Source organism: Olea europaea, unplaced genomic scaffold (assembly GCF_002742605.1).
Source record: "Olea europaea var. sylvestris unplaced genomic scaffold, O_europaea_v1 scaffold753, whole genome shotgun sequence".
Lineage (NCBI taxonomy): Eukaryota > Viridiplantae > Streptophyta > Magnoliopsida > Lamiales > Oleaceae > Olea > Olea europaea.
In genome coordinates this window covers 135,693-152,926 of record NW_019265938.1, presented here as the reverse complement: position 1 = coordinate 152,926, position 17,234 = coordinate 135,693, and the positions used below count along the sequence as shown (strand labels likewise).

Genomic DNA, 17,234 nt, shown 5'->3' with positions numbered 1-17,234 from the left:
AAGTTTAATTCTAGCCAACAAGCCATGCAAATTAAGTGTCCGAGCCAAGTTCAAGATTTCGAACAAGTTGATAAAGATGGTCATTTATATGTTTGAATAATTGAGTCCAACATCTTAAGATAACAAGTTCTATGATTGGCGGGAAGAGACTAAGTACAAAGTCAAGTTTGATCAAAGTCAATAAAATCATGCAATTAAGTGTCGTGGTTACGGTGTCCAAAATAATGAAGTTCACATGTCAAGGAGTAACTTTCATGTTGGGGTTGAGAGTCGAAGAGAATTGGATTCGAAGTTTTGGACGATATATGGAAAATGAGCAGTGTGGATTAAAACGAGCATAACTTTTAGCTTGGGTGTCGAATTTTTGTCCACGAGTACAATCCGGAATTGTTACGAAATTTTGCACATGAAAAAGTTGGTGTTTGAAATTTAACACTATGCGACCGTATAGTATAAAAGACATGCAATCGCATAGACCATTCTCGAGACCAAATTGAAGGATTCCGAATGAACTATGTGACTGCATTGGATTATACTATGTGACCGCATAGTGTAATTTAGGGCAAAAATTTTTCTTTTCCACAATTTTTGATATTTTGCTAGATTTTATTTTTATTCCATATCTTTGTAATTTTGGACGAATAATGTACGATTTTATTAGATTTTTTAGGGTTTTACAACTAGTATAAATATAGGAATTCTCTTTCTTTGTATGGATACATTAGAAGACTTTTTGATATGAATTAATTGAGATTTTCTCTTGCGAAACTTTGCTTCAATTTTGTTTCTTGATGGAACAATAATACCTAACTTATCAAGAATTTATTTCTTGTGGCGTTCAAAACATCAGGTTAAATCTTTCAAGTGTGTAATTAAGGGGTCTTTCAAGCAAAGTTTTTGCTGGGTTTTTTGGTTCATATTTTCTTGGCTCAAGTCCAAAATTCCGAAAGATATTTGTAGGCCTTGTGATCATGAGGTTGTCCATTTAATATATATTCGGTTGTTTGGTTCATTGTTGGCGGGTTAATTCCTAAACTTTGATCGCATTTGGACATTCTTGGGATTCGGTGTTAATATCCTGTGGGTTCGATGGCGACCGTGCTAATCGGGTTCGTATCATTTGGTATCAGAGCTAAAGCACCAAGATCGAGGTTATATCCTTTTTTTATTGAGTCTTTATATTTTTCTACATTTTTTCTTTTTCTATTCTTCATATTCTTGTAATTTTTTAATTTATTGAGTCTTTGATCTATTGTCAAGTTTTCTATTTAGAGTAAAAACAAGTTGAAAAAATAAAAAGAGTTAGAAAAAGAATAAAAAATAAAGAAGTAAAAAAAAAGTGTAATATTCAAAATAAAAAAAAATGTCTGGAAAGATGACGAGGCGATTTGAGAAATTGCTTGGGGGGGTGTGGAAGATAAAATAAATAGGATGGATAGATTGGATTCAAAATTGAATAAATTTCATGGGGATCAATGTTTTGATGAGTCTAATGTGTGGAGACGAAATAGATGAAAGCCTAGGAATGAAATTTATGATGCATATGAAGATTATAGTGACGGTGATGAAGATGCATGGATTGAGGCTGCAATATGGAGATTGAGGGATAGATGCAATAGGTATGAAAGAAGGTATACAAACTATTTTGGATATGGTATTAATAGGAGTATAAAAATGACAATTCCACAATTTAAAGGTAGGAATGATCCTGAGGTGTATGTGGCATGGGAAGAAAAGATTGAATTAATGTTTGAGCGCTATGACTATTCCAGGGAGATAGAGTTGAAGTCGGTTGTAAGCTCATTCGTAGATTATGCAATAACTTAGTGGGATGAGTTTATGATATCTAGATGAAGGAATGATGAGAGGCGTATTGAGACTTGGGATGAGTTGATGCATATTATGAGGAGACGATATGTGCCAAATTATTATAGGAGGGATCTGATAAGAAGTGGAATTTAGGGAGAAGCCTAGGAGATTTTATGGGGATGAGTATCCAATGGGAAAGAAAACACCTTTTGTGTAGTGTAAGGGTAGTATATCAAGCAAGAGTGTTGGGTTGGATTATAAGCGAGAATTAGTAGAGATTCCTGACATACTTAATTCTCAAATTGATCATCTGAAGGTGCAATAGAGTAAAAGTAAAAATAGTGTGGTGGTTGATTGTGAGAAAAAGGGAGAAGACCCACCATAGAGTGAAAAGAAAGTCGAGAGTGAAAAGGGTGAAGTGGTTAAAATGGAAGTGGAGTTACGAGATGAAAGTGAAGAAGAGTCTTTGGGGGTAAAGGAGGAGTTGGTAGCGAACTTGAATGAAAAGGAGAGTGGAGCTGAGGAGGCATTGGCGATAACTAACAATTTCGTCCATATTTTGGCTATTTCTGTTTTGCAGGTTAACAAAGACTCGATTCTCGAAAATAAAACTATTGAAGTACCACCCGACCCGACCCGACCTAAGAATTGAACATTAGTTTGTAAATCAATTGGTGGAAGAAACTAATCAACAACCGCATCTTGACCTAGAGATATCTTATTTGCCGAAAACTGAATTTGTTATTCCCGAGGAGACGAAGGAATTTCAAATGCATTGGACGGAATTTATGTGCAAGGATTTCATATGCCATGAGTTGAAGGACAAAGCTAAATTGAAGAAAAATATGCATTCTTTGGAGGTGATATTGTTGCAATTGCCTAGGCCGAATAAAGCAAGGAAAGTGCACGGGGTTTCATCAAGTAAATTTATTCTTGGAGTATTTCAACCTTAAAAAAGGAAACTGTTGAAACATACACACTTTGATCTACGTGATGATGATTGGGTTTACATACGGATGAGGCGAATTCAAGTTCAAAAGAGGTCCAAATTGCATCCTAGGGGTGATAGGCCATTTCATGTTCTTGCATTGATTGGAAACAAGGGTTAAAATTTGAATCAGGATTCACGGACGAATCCTTTCGAAGAGAGAGGGAATAATATGATCCGTGTTGCGCACCAAACTACCGAGTGCAAAGTCTAAGTTTAATTCTAACCAACAAGCCATGCAAATTAAGTGTTCGAGCCAAGTTCGAGACTTCGAAGGAGTTGATAAAAATGGTCATTTATATGTTTGAACAATCGAGTCCAGCATCTTGAAGATAACAAGTTCCATGATTGGTGGGAAGAGACTAAGTGCAAAGTCCAGTTTTATCAAGCCTATACAATCATGCAATTAAGTGTCGAGTTACGGGGTCCAAAATAATGAAGTTCAAATGTCAAGGAGTAACTTTCATGTTGGGGTTGAGAGCCGAAGAGAATTGGATTCAAAGTTTTGGACGATATATGGAAAATAAGCAGTGTGGATTAAAACGGGCATAACTTTCAACTCGGGTATGGGATTTTCGTCCATGGGTACAATCCAAAATCGTCATGAAATTCTACACATGAAAAAGTTGGTGTTGGAATTTAATACTATGCGACCGTATAGTATAAAAGGCATGCGATCGCATAGATCATTCTCGAGATCAAATTGAAGAATTTCAAATGAATTATGTGACCGCATAATATAATTTCCGGCAAAAATTTTCCTTTTTCGCGATTTTCCATATTTTGCTAGATTTTATTTTTATTCCATATCTTTGTAATCTTGGACGAATAATGCACAGTTTTACTAGATTTTTTTAGAGTTTTACAAATAGTATAAATATAGGAATTCTCTTTCATTGTATGGATACATTAGAAGACTTTTTCATATGAATTAGAGGGTGTTTGGTAATAATAATACGGAACTTATCAAGAATTTATTTCTTACGGTGTTCAAAACATTGGGGTTGAATTTTTGAAGTGTGTTGATGCGAACCTGGTTAGCAAGGTTGCTAACGAACCCACAAGAATTGACAATGAATTCCAAAAAGGCCCAAATAATGATCAAGATTTAGAAATTGACCCGCAAAAGTGAACTAAGCAACCGAACGTATATGAAACAAACAACCTCTTAATCACGCAATCTTGTAATCTCTTCCTGATTTGTGGATTTGACCCAAAGAATTAATGAATCAAACAATCCAACGATAACGGCAATGTGAAGGACCTTTTGATTACACAACCCAAAGAATCTAACCCGATGATTTGTTTGAATGACACAAAATATTAAATCTTGATAAATTTGGTATTTTGAAGCAAAAGCTTCGAGAGGAAAATCTTCATTCAATTCATGATAAAAGTCTTGGTAATCTTACAATGAAAATAAAAATCCTATTTATATGGAAAATATAGAAACCTAATTAAATTGAAAAACTAACACTAAACATGGTAAAACGTGACTAAAGGAATCCTAATAATATAAAATTACCAAATTAAGAGTTTTAATTAAGTAAAACTTGTACGCAAAAATCTAGAAAATTCTGGTCAGTTGATAGCCTAGCCTCCCAAACCCAACATGTAGCTGAGCCTTGGCTTGTGATCTTCATCATACAACTTGACCCTAAGCTTGTGACCTCCATCCCCTTTGATTCCTTGGCGCTAACACGCATTCGGCCGGTTTTAACGACTTTATTTAAACTCAATTTGGTTTTTAACTTTTCCCCAACAATCCTCAAATATTTGGTAATTTGTGGTGCACCCTAGATCGCATCATGTGTAATCAAGAGTCTTTCAAGCAATGTTCTTGTCGAATTATTTAGGTCATATTTTCTTGGTTCAAATCCAAAATTTCGGAAGATATTCGTAAGCCTTGTGATCAAGATGTCGTTCATTTATTACACGTTCAGTTGCTTGGTTCATTGTTCACGGGTTAATTCCTAAACCTTGATCATATTCGAGCGTTCTTGGGATCCGGGGTTAATATCTTGTGGGTTCAATAGTGACCGTACTAACCAAGTTCGCATCAACAAGACATATGACATTCTTGATTATGTGTATTCTGATGTTTTAGGATCAATGAAGGAGTTGTCCAAAGGCGAATACGTAGATGCAGATTATATAGGCGACTTAGATGACAGAAGGTCCCATATAGGTTATGTTTTCACGCTACCTGATGGCCCTATGTGTTGGAGATCAATAGTGCAGTCACTTGTGGTATTATCTACAACTGAAGCAGAGTACATGACAATAATTGAGATAGCCAAGGAATTATTGTAGTTGGGAGGGCTTGCTAGGGAACTTGGGATCTAGCAAGATGAAATGAAATCGTAATGTAATAGTCAAAGCGCAATCTTCTTAGCAAAAAATCAAATTTATCATGCAATAACTAAGCTCATTGATGTGAGATTTAATAAGATAATGGAGTTGGTTAGTTCATGAGAACCGTTGTTAGAGAAAGTGTCTCAACCTATTGGTCCCAGATGGTGTATTTTCCCCAATTATGATTTTCTAGTACTTTCTCTTAAGGGGTGATTATTTTGTGTGTGGCTCATATAGAATGGAGCACAGTCTTACTGAATCAATTGGTCGATGTTGAAGCTGAGGGGAGCATAGCACACCGAATGAAATAGAATATGGGCCCTAAGCACAGTCTTACTGAATCAATTGGTCGATGTTGAAGCTGAGGGGAGCATAGCACACCGAATGAAATAGAATATGGGCCCTAAAATCATATATGGGCTTGGGCTTGTATTTGTATAAATACTGATGATATAATCCTATTAATCATACTGAATAAAAAAAATCTCCATTTCACTCGTGGTGGACGTAGGCACATCATCGAACCATGTAAATGCTTATATTGATTTCTCTCTTCCACATCTTTATTATTTTGCATAAAATCTAACAACTCTCTTGAAAACTAATAGAAAATTTCATTTCCTTTAGTGGATGAATTTAGAGTGATATATTCTTACTTAATTTTATGAATGTTTATTTAAATAAATTTACATAAGACAAAAAATACTGCTTGGTTTTATCCATTGGCTCGTGGACCTCATGGATTGAGCCAAGCAACCCATGAACCCGCTCGTTCGATTTTTTTTTTTTTTGAATTTAAAAAAATTGAAATTATCTTAATTTTTCTAAGGTAGAGATCGACTAATTTAAACATAGGTGAAATTAAAATTACGCACGTAAACAATATTTACAAATCTTAAAAATATAAATTATTTTAAAACTGTTTCAGTAAATTGTAAATACAGATTTCAACTTTCTATAAAAATTGAAATTCCTACTTAAAATAGCTTTAAAAAAGCTAAAGCTATATTTTATCATTGTGACGTTGACGAATAGTCAAACCTCGGATTTAAATACTGCTGAACCTGTCAATTTTGAAGTAAACAATGGGGAAAGTTATTAAGCCCAGAACATAGAATGGGCTGGGTATGTCATCAAGTTCTTGGTCTTAAATGTTTCTTTATATTGGGTTTGCCCTAACACAACGAGTTAAATAACACTTGTGTAATTCTTGTAGCATACCGTAATATAGCCCCCGTAATATTTTATTTTTTTCTCTCTTATTTTCAATCACACAATCTTCCATAAAATAATATTACACGAAAATCGAAAACTTTTCTTTCTTTTTCAATGCCTCATTTTTCAAAAAAATACTATTTCATCCATTTTCATTTTTAAAAAATGGGGGCCAAACGTGGGCATATTATAAATGATGGTGTGGTGGTTTGTAATTTTAAAAATTATTTTTTTCTTCTTTTAGGTGCTTGAGTAAGATGTTATCTAGTTTGTACTCTTCTTGCATATCTTCGAATTTAAATGAATAATAGAGATTACTATAATTGATTTTCACCCAAAATGTCATGTCATGTCAATTAGTTACGAGTATCCCACTTTTTAATTTTAAATTTGTGACTATTTCTATTGATAATTAAGTTTGGTGTAAATTACCAACTTCCATCTAAAAATACCTTCCCCTCTAAACAAATAAAAATAAGATAATTCAAGTAATGTGCTTTGAGTATGTTAATGTATGTTTCACTGTCAAAAATCAAGTTGTGTATCGAACAGAATTACCAGAAATGCAATTATTACACACAGTAGAGGTAGATTGGCTGTTGCCTCCCTTAAAAGCTCCTCTTTTACACTAACCCAACAAAACCATGTGGTCATGAAGACAACCACGCGCCACGTCTTAAAATCATTTTATTATATTTAAAAAAAAATGCTTCGACTATATAAATACTTGATATTTTACCCTTTTAATGTGTTTCAGGGCATCGACCACTCACTCGCTTTTGGCAGCCATTATTTTCGAACTTTTTTTGACCATACATTCACATATTAAATATTCTACACGAAAATTCAAATTTTTTCATACTTTTTAATCGCACATTCTATAAAAGTTAACTATGCAAAACATCATTTCCCGAAATAATGATTGTCGAACAGGGGCCTAGAGGAGGCAAAGTGCTTGTTAGAATTTTTTTTTTTTTTTTTAAAGAATTAATACTGTATTGAGCTTTGATATTCTATTTTAAAACGTCGTTTTTGTTTAAAAATAATCTAAACTCTTATGTAACAAAAATTACTTTCAATATAATATCACCCTTTAACAAATAACAAAGTGTGCCGATATAAAAGCAGTTGAGAGTCAAAGATAATTAATTTGCAGTCGTTTAGTAGATATGTGAATAGCAAGAGGAAAAGAGAACCAACTGGCGTGGCCCCAAACTTCAGAGAAGATACCTGAAAAATAGAAAAAGTATAAAATGTTGCAAAAAAGAGATTTTATTTATTTATTAATTTTTAATTTTTTTATTTTTTAAAGCAATGTCTAATTAGACACTTACTTCTCTCAACGAGTAAATATATTTGTAGTCACCATACTTTAGAGAAATCGCAATTAGATTTGGATTTTAATTTGTCTTAATTGAGTAATTTTATTTTAGATTTCACTACTCTGTCATCTATTGTCCCAAAACAAACTGCTGCTACATGATATCCTAGAAGCAATAATAATAAAGTGAAGATTAAAATAATGTCTTTGAATTAAAAAATTAAAATGCGTGTTTCTTGATTTTAACACTTGTATGACGTGAGGTATCGATACATTTAGATGCCACACAACCAATTTTATGGAAGGTTCGTGTGGATGCCAATTAAACATTTTTTTTTCTCAATTCGAAAGATGACTTGTGATACAATGGTTAAAATTAAATTTAAAATTGACTTTCAATGACCCAATCGAGATAAATTAAAGTTCAATTAGCTAACTAAATTTCCGCTCAAAGGTTTAGTGACCATAGATGAAATTTAGTCTCTCTTAATACACTATAGTTTTTTTCAAAAGTCTAAACAACTTTTATCATCATCATTCTAATTTCAGTTCGACTTAATTAAGGGTTCAAAAGAATAAACTAAGTACTTATTTTAATAAAAAAAATGGATATAATCATTGTACACTATGTATGTTATGCCCGACACCAAAATTTCTTTTTCTTTTGCACTTAAGTAATTAATTAAACTACAAAGGCTAATTAAAGTGCTAAACTCCAAGTTGTTACGGCCCTGCTACATGTACACCGAGTTTTATAGTTCGGTGTACATCCCCCTCACATGGAGCGGAGTCTGCGCATTAAATGAGCGTGAGCCCCTACAGGGGGCATTATTCAAGAACGAATTGCACATTGGCATTGAAGTTCCCAATTTTTAGGTTTTTAACACTAAATTTTAGTTTCCAACAAGTAATGCGCATTAAGTGCCCGTGCCACAAAGTAAGTAAACCTCAGGTGCTCGACTTTAAGAACTCAAAACTATCTTTTTTCTTTATATTACTAGCATTCAGCATAAACTCTCCCTCCCCATCTTTGCTCCTTCGATCATAAAAAGGAAAAAAGCAGATTAAAAGATGAATCGTCTTGCAACATTATCAGAAGAGCCCTTAAACGAAGAAGATTCAGCTGCAAATTGCTCAAAGAAGGCGCTGACATGGCGAAACTGGCTCAAGAATCATTTCCCTCTTCTTTTCAACAAGAAATCTGACCTCAAGATTCTTTTAAGCGTTCTGGGTTGCCCTCTTTTTCCTGTTTCTGTTAATCCAGAACAGCCCTTTACTGAAGTAAGCCTTTTTTTCCCCTCTCCCAACTTATCTTAAAACACATCAATTCAAGAACCAAAGGTTTTTCAGATCGGAATCTGAGGTTTTGCCCTTCTTTCAAATTTTGCATTTTCAAGGATCTGTAGTTATACCAGCATAAGTTCCTTTCCCAGTAGACAACTTGTGCTGTTTTTTTAGGCTTCCTTTTACTTTTCAAAACCATGTTGTTCAGCATTAATTGTGACATTTATGTTTGCTTTTATTTCTTGGTTATGTGAGTTCACTATCTCAATGTAAAACAGTAAAAGCATATAATATGTATGGTTTCCACCATGAACTATTCTTGTACAAAATTACAAATAAACACCATGAACTAACCCTATGAAAAAAAAGAAGACAAAATCCTGAAAATGAGACCTATATTTTAATCTATTCAATCCATGGATGTCAGAGCATACTGTGATTATGTATTGAAGAATTATGTTACTAAACTGGGGTGTTGCGTCTGGACACCGTAGAAGCACGTGTTAGTTTTCACCATACGATCCTTAATTTTAGTAACTACTGCACCTTGAATATAGATTATTTGAATGGCTCTCTTACTCAGGTATCTTCTTCTGCACAATACATAATACAACACTTCACAGCTGCAACTGGCTGCCGGAAGCTAGAGGGAGTCATAAAGAACATGTACGCCACCGGAAAAATTACGATGGTGATGGTTGACGAGACCAGCAAGCCCGGTAGGCCTAATGGCATGTCACAGAAGGGTTGCTTTGTGATGTGGCAAATGGTTCCTAATAAGTGGTTAATTGAACTAGTTGTGGGTGGTCATAAAGTTGCTGGAGGTAGTGATGGCAATGTGGCTTGGAGGCACACTCCTTGGCTAGGTGCTCATGCAGCTAAAGGCGGTGTCCGTCCTCTTCGTCGTGCAATTCAGGCAAGTAATTGATTGCAGTGATTTTCCTTCTGTCATTCTCGTTTCAAGGAAACTACACATCATTTTCATTGCTGGTATGAATGACATTAACTTGTAAACAATGTAATTCTTTCTGGTAAATAGGCAAAGTCTATTCTTGCACATTTCTTTAGCTGTACGATTCCTACAAGACAATATATCGTTCTATTTCTAAATCCTGAACCTCAGAATTAACTCGAATCGGTTGGCACTATGTTTTGCAATTTTGAACAGATTTTCTTGAAATAAATCTTTTTTCATGGCCTTGTAATCACCCAAATTTGTAGGGATTGGATCCGGTGACTATATCAGCTGTGTTCTCTACAGCGCAATACATGGGAGAAAAGCGAATATACGGCCTTGACTGCTTTGTGTTAAAATTATCAGCTGATCATACGGACCTAGTGGACCGCAGTGACAACACAGCAGAGATGATCAAGCACGTCATGTTTGGTTACTTCAGTCAAAGAAGTGGATTGCTGGTGTATTTAGAGGACTCATACTTAACCAGAATTCAGTCACCCGGTTCTCGCCCCATGTACTGGGAAACATCAATGGGTACAAAAGTGGAGGACTATCGGAGTGTAGAGGGCACAATGATCGCTCATTCTGGTCAATCCAACGTTATCATCACACAGTTCGGAGACAATTTGAAAGCAGGGCCAGCAATAGCACGGATGGAGGAGACATACACAATCGACGATTTGGCATTTAATGTCCCTGGCCTTTCTATTGACTCCTTTATTCCTCCAGAAGAAGTGCAAAAAGACTATCCCCAAGAAAATCTGGATTGGAGATCTCCGTTACATGGATAATATTTTATACAATGAATGGTTTTAACTTCTTTTTATTGACCTAGATTAATTTACTCTGTTATGGGTGTGTATGCAAATATTCATATGCACTCAAGTGCTTGATGAAGTGATGATAGTCTTTTTTCCATGGCTATAACATGTGTGCAATATTTCTTCTTTCATTTGAGTGTGTATATTTTCCATTTCCACCCTATTCAAGCTGCAATTACTAGCCTACAATCTGCGACTAGAGACCACTGTCATAACGATGCTTAACCAGATCGAGCTCTTATACTTGGTGATGGGTGGGTTCTTACATTGTTCAAGTTCATGTCACCAAATAACGATATATAACAAATTTACTTTTGAAGAACGAATTATATGTAGTCGAATGGACAGTTGCTTTTCATCCATACGTCATCAAATCCCGGTAGGCAGATTCGGATTCGTCAAAAATTTGAACCTCAAGCATCACAAAATATATAATAGTGAAGGGATGAAAAATTTGCCTTTAAACCCATGTTTTTTACTCCAAAAACAGCAACACAATCAAAATGTCATCGCTGTTTCGTTATAGTCGTTGGGCTTCCCAATTCAAAAAATCTCCACCGATCTTTACTTCCTTTTCCACCGCCACCACCGAGGCACAACCGAATCGCCCTTCGCCGCCTCCAATCCGAGTAGGCCTCACCGACTCCGTAGGCCGAGCAGTTTTTGCGACTCGGAGAATCGGCACGGGTGAACTCATTCACACCGCCAAACCCATTGTTGCTCACCCTTCTCTTCCTTCGCTTCACAAAGTCTGCTATTTCTGCCTCAGAAAGCTCCCAAACCAAAAACCCCACTCTGAAGCTCATAAAAATGTGGCCTTTTGCAGCGAACACTGCAAAGACCAGTCCAAGGTGCATGGAATCTCCTTCTAGTTAATGAACAAATTAATATTTCTTTAGCTTTGTTTTCGTTTATTATGGATATATGTTATGGTCTCCATATGCTTCTTGATATAATATGCTTGTGGGTTGATGTATCATCTAAATTATTTGAATTAAAATATGACTACTAAGTGTTTGAAAATGTGCTCCCGAGAGAATTAGCATCTTTTGATTCTGGTAGTTTCATGTATACTCATTTTCTTTGTGTGGAATGAATACAGTATTTTCTGCTTTCTTGGAGATTTGGACTCACTAGATGAAACACCTTCTATGTAAATGACGCTAAAGGGAAGTTCGCTATGTGTTTGAATTTGAGCTATATAGTCTAGTTTTCTATAATGTATCTTTAATATGCACCTGAAATATGATTATTATTAATTTATATTCAAGAATTTTAAAACAAAATATTAGACAGTGTGAAATTTGGAATAAATTATCTTTTAGGTTTATCAGTTTTGAATTGTGACTTATACCTTAAAGCTTACCATATTTACTTTTTAGTTACAGTAAAGAGATGAAAATTTAGAATATTTTATTGGAGAAAAATAAAGGGGACAACTTATGCTGTTATCTGTATCTTTTCTTCTTATAGCTAGATTCTTGTTTTACATGTAGCAAAATCTTATCTTATTTTACCTTGCATTTCCATCCGGATTAATTCATTCATGCTTTGCTTCTTTATCTAATGGCATCAGAACTTTTATGAGATTGAGAAGAAAGCAGATTGGTCAAGATTCAATGAATACTGTCGGTAGGGAACTGATGGCCTTTTATAGCATTCTTGTTGATAATAGTAATTATTTACCGTATTTTTATGTTTCTTTTAATCAACTAGTTATATGCTGACTTTTACTAATGTTTATTTTGGGCGGTCTACTTATAATTTGTTGTTATGTATGGGTACCTACATTCCACCAATATGTCATCTTGCAACTTGCTAGTCATGTTGGTTAGAGGTAGGTGAGTGAATGTTGGAGTTGATCCTAATGAGTTTTAGGGAGAAATTTTTTATGTGTATTTGAAAATGAGTTCTGATCACTTCAGTCCTGAAAAGAAAATAATCACAACTTCTACTACTGTGCTTTTCCTTCTATTCATGATTTAGGATCGAGTTCTAAATAGTTTTCCATATTAAATAATCAAACATAAATACTTTTTAAGTTGAATTGAGAGATCCCAGCAGAAAGAATGATATAAAGAAAAGAGAAGCAAAGAGAAATGGCCAGATTGCTGAAAAAGAGTTCCATTGAAGGGGAAAACGAGAAATCTTTAGCAATTTACATCTTTTCAATAGGCTGCCCAGGCAATGGATTGTGAAAATGTCATATCCTGCTCCTGCAAGTTCTGAAGTACAATTCTTCTTGAGATTAGAAAAAGCAGATTCTCACATCTCGTCTCAAGTTTCCTTAACATGGGAGAAATCACATTAAATTTTTTTTTCTGTACATGTATTCGCTACTTTGTTGGCAAAACGGACTTCTTGTTATTCACTTGTAATAACGTATTATTTCTTGGTTCCTCTCTTCATTTATCATCCAAGTTTTAAAAACTTTTCCAATTTTTTTTTTTCAGAAATGTATATCAGATCTATACTGAACTTACCTTAGGTACATTACGTCGCAAAGGATTCAATTCTCGCAAATTTCACTATCACAAATTTGATATTTTAGAAGTTGATTTTATTTGCTAATTCATTAGATTATCTCCATCCGTTCATGTTATAACTTACAGATCATCGACTTGTGAGTTTAAGAGCTCTTGAAATTCAACCACCAAGCCCTCGTATTTTATAATGGGAAAATTGCAGCAGAGGCCCCAAATTTTTAATAAATTAGCAGACTTTACCCAAACCTTTAATTTGTTTGAACTGTCACCCCAAATCTTTCGAAACGTTGCGACGGAGGCCCTTTTGGATGGTTTTCATCTAAATGTCTGTTAGTTGACAAAGAAATTTGAGTTTGACCATATTTTTAATATGTTTGAAAGGGTAAAATAGTAACTTTACATTTATTACATTAAAATAACCTAAAAATTAAATTAAAAAAATAAGAAATAAAAAAAAGGTTGTCTTCTTCCTCTCACCCTAACCCCACCTCAAACCCAAATTCATGGGTTTCCTGTATATCAATCTTTGGGTATGTTGAGATCCAGCAATAGATTGATGAACACTCTAGCTACAGAAGGAGCTAATAAGTACGATTTTACAATACAAAAGATAGAGAAGAGGTGAAACTGAAGACTAAAGTCATGACTATGACTATTAAAGGGACATTGATTAATGAAGATCCATTGGCTGTTTTCAAAATTGATGAGATTTTGCTTCCCAAAGAGTTGTTCAAGGCGGCGCCGCTTATCCGGCTCCAAAATTGCCAAAGCCAGCCAAGTCTAAGGCTAAGAGTGGTAGTGAGGAGGATGCAGATGCTCCGGCTCCCGACGACGACGACGACGACTTTGTGCTAGCCGATGAGACGATGAATAGTAATGCTGCTACAGGAATCCATGGAGGGTGGTTTATTAAAGGAATTCTCAGTTTGTTTCTTGGAGTTTTTATGTGCAATATTTGATTGGGGAAAAAATATTTGGGTTTGAGGTGGGGGTGTGGTGAGAGGAAGAAGACGACCTTTTTTTTTTAATTTCTTATTTTTTTAATTTAATTTCTAGGTTATTTTAATGTAATAAATGAAAAGTTACTATTTTACCCTTTCAAAAATATTAAAAATTTGGTCAAAGTCAAATTTCTTAGTCAACTAACAGACATTTGGATGAAAACCGTCCAAAGGGCCTCCGTCGCAACGTTTCGAAAGGTTTGGGGTGACGGTTGCAACAAATTAAAGGTTTGAAGAAAGTCTGCTAATGTATTAAAGGTTTGGGGCCTCTGCTGCAATTTTCCCTTTTATAATTCAGGAGAATTTCTTGAACTCCTAGATGTTTTTTTGCCTGGAATCTGGTCAAATGAATGAAGCCTTTGGGAAAAGATAAATTGCTGAACTCATGAAAGCTTTTATTTCTGAAGATTGCAGGGTCTAAAGTATCCTCTTCTGGTCAAGAGGTTTGCTTGTCAGGTTATGTCTGGAGTTGTTTCTGCTGACAGTCTTGACATACTTCAACCAGCAAATTTAACTTCTGAAATGGTTTCAATGGTAAGCATCTCCATGTCCTCTCTGAAGACCTTATGTTTTGCACTTGGAATTTGTAGATAACCTGGACATGCTCCTGCATAATTATACATCAGGAAAAAAATGTTAGTGCCCTGAAAAAATTCTTCTTATGGATTTCTTTGTTCAAGAGAAAATTGGCCTCTTCGACGCAAAAATACGTTTAACATGCCAGATTCTAAGTCATCTACTGGTATATTTGGAAAAGAAAAAAAAAACAAAAATAGTTAAAGAGAGGTACAAGCAATCATGTTGTAAGTATTCTAAGTGAAAATTTATGATAAATTTATTGGTTTATTTTCCTTCCATTGGTTTTCAGATGGAAAAGGAATTTTGCCTGCTAAGAAGCACTTTTCAGGAAACAGATATTAAAGGGGAGCAGATGGCTTGTATCCTTGCGCTGTAAAAGCTCATCAAGATTAGCTATCATTTAATTCACTTTTTACCCCTGATTTCTTGATGCTTGGACACTTTTTTACAATTTTATGATTTTTTTTTGAACGGAAAATTCATAGCGTTTCAAAGAGCGTATATCCTTGACTTGCTAGTTTTGACCAAGGAATGGTATACTGGTGTTTTGGCTCGGATGCGCATCAATGCCTTCCGTATTGAATTGCCTGGAGGATCCTACGAAGATTTGCTTTCCTCAGCAGCTGCATCAATAGAAGCAGAAATTGCTGTAGGCAGTGCTGTTTATATGCTTCCATCCTTCTACAATCACGATTGTGGTAAGATCTCTCATTTCATGGCAAGCTCAGTACTTACTGTTTATTTTATAGCCGTAGGAACACCTATTCTGGTTGATGGCAAATTAGTCCCAAAAATTGTATTTTCCATAAGAAAGGGTCCCTCGTCAAATTGTCTGTTCCAATCAAGCATTAAATCAGGTGACAAGACAGTTTTTCACGTTCGAGTTATTAAAATAATAATAATAATAATAATATAAAAAAAAAATGTCAAAATAGAGAAAAACGCCCTCCCATCGTCCAGCCCCGTCCCCCTCCGTACTGTCACCTTCAGAATTGATGAGCACAATCAATACCCAAAAATCCTTGGTGTCACAAAATAATTTTGAAGGCATTAATCTTACTTCTTTTCCCCAACAGAAGAAACTTCAATAATTGTCCCATTTACTTTAACAGAATCAGGAGATGTGAAGTTGAATTCCGCCTTACAGTAAAGGTAGGTAATCATCTTCTTTTAATTAGCCTTAAGGGTAGCTCAAACAGCCTAGCTTCATAGAGCCTTGCGCTGAAGGAGAACTGCTCTACTTCACTACCTAGGCAGTGGACACCATTTTGGTATCTAGATAGAAGTGAATACTTGAAATTCAAAGAAAAACAAGGTTATATAAAATAATTTTTTTTTTTTTTGTTCTAAGAAAAGGTTATATAGATAGACGGTACAAGGGCAATTGTTGCATTTGGAGCAGGAAAAAATATCAATATGTTAGGGTTATGCATATGATTTGATTCTTTTATTTCAGATCCAAATGCACATATTTTGTGGATGGAAAATGTGGATGCAAGATTAAAGGCTCTACGCAACATTGAAGCAGGTCTATTTCTGTTCACACTTTTAACATTGCTAAGGTCTAGAGTGAGAGAAAATGCTGAATGCTGTAGTCTTCTTCCAGTCTACAACAGGAAAAAGTGTTCTCCTGATATTGTCATCAATAATTGTTAGTAACTTAAAACGGCTTACAGTGGACTAACAGATTCATTCTACTGTAGTCAATACTTGGGATGCGACAGTCTTGAAATGACCTTAGGATATATATTTAAAAGTCATTAACGTGCATCGTATGTAGGATTAATGTTTAAGTTGTCGTCGTATGTTTTCGCAGGGGAAGAGTTGCGGATATGCTATATTGATGCGAGTATGAATCACAAGGCTCGACAAACAGTGTTATATGAAGGATTTGGTTTTTTGTGCAATTGTCCTAGATGTTTGTCAAATGATTAAACTTATTACTCTAGTTTTTGCTTGAAAAGAAAAGATCAGTGTTTAGTAAGCACTTCAGAAAAAGATAAGAGAAACCGTGCAATCTATTCCTTTCTATCTCCCCCTTTTTTTTTTACACGTATTTACCATCTCGAGTCTTGAATGAAATCTGAAATTTAGATTGTTTTTCCAATTTTATTGCACAAAAAGTCAAAACTGTGATCTGGTGCGTAGCAATGGGTAATTTCAACTTGGGATGTTACAGATTTGGCTGAAAAATGCTAATTTCAACTTGGGATGTTACAGATTTGGCTGAAAAATGAAATCTCATCTTGGAAACCATAGTGTTTGAGCAGTTCCATGTATACCTTGAAAAACAAGAGGATAGATGCAGAATTTCCAATGCAGAACTTAAGTGAATTTCGAATGAATGATAATGGTCAATGGGAATGGAAATGGATGAGTGAAGGAAATGTGGCTGCTACTATTTTGATAACAAGGAG

The 17,234-nt window shown here is 34.9% G+C and overlaps 2 protein-coding genes across 3 annotated transcripts; both read left to right on the top strand.

The window, feature by feature from the left end:
• The first annotated feature begins 8,627 nt into the window (after window positions 1–8,627).
• Window positions 8,628–10,883, top strand: LOC111391104. The gene is made up of 3 exons (XM_023016256.1): window positions 8,628–8,969; window positions 9,556–9,888; window positions 10,194–10,883. The coding sequence occupies exons 1-3, from the start codon at window positions 8,760–8,762 to the stop codon at window positions 10,719–10,721; spliced, it is 1,071 nt and encodes a 356-aa protein (XP_022872024.1). The 5' UTR covers window positions 8,628–8,759; the 3' UTR covers window positions 10,722–10,883.
• Window positions 10,884–11,207: 324 nt separating this feature from the next.
• On the top strand, window positions 11,208–16,846 carry LOC111391102 (histone-lysine N-methyltransferase ATXR4). 2 transcript variants are annotated; one of them, XM_023016253.1, is made up of 7 exons: window positions 11,209–11,602; window positions 12,328–12,383; window positions 14,646–14,772; window positions 15,107–15,176; window positions 15,336–15,515; window positions 16,274–16,345; window positions 16,634–16,846. In XM_023016253.1, the coding sequence occupies exons 1-7, from the start codon at window positions 11,255–11,257 to the stop codon at window positions 16,750–16,752; spliced, it is 972 nt and encodes a 323-aa protein (XP_022872021.1). In that variant the 5' UTR covers window positions 11,209–11,254; the 3' UTR covers window positions 16,753–16,846. The 2 variants fall into 2 exon arrangements, with proteins under 2 accessions (XP_022872022.1, XP_022872021.1); XM_023016254.1 differs by lacking the exon at window positions 12,328–12,383 and having other exon boundaries at window positions 11,208–11,602; window positions 14,653–14,772.
• Window positions 16,847–17,234: the final 388 nt, after the last annotated feature.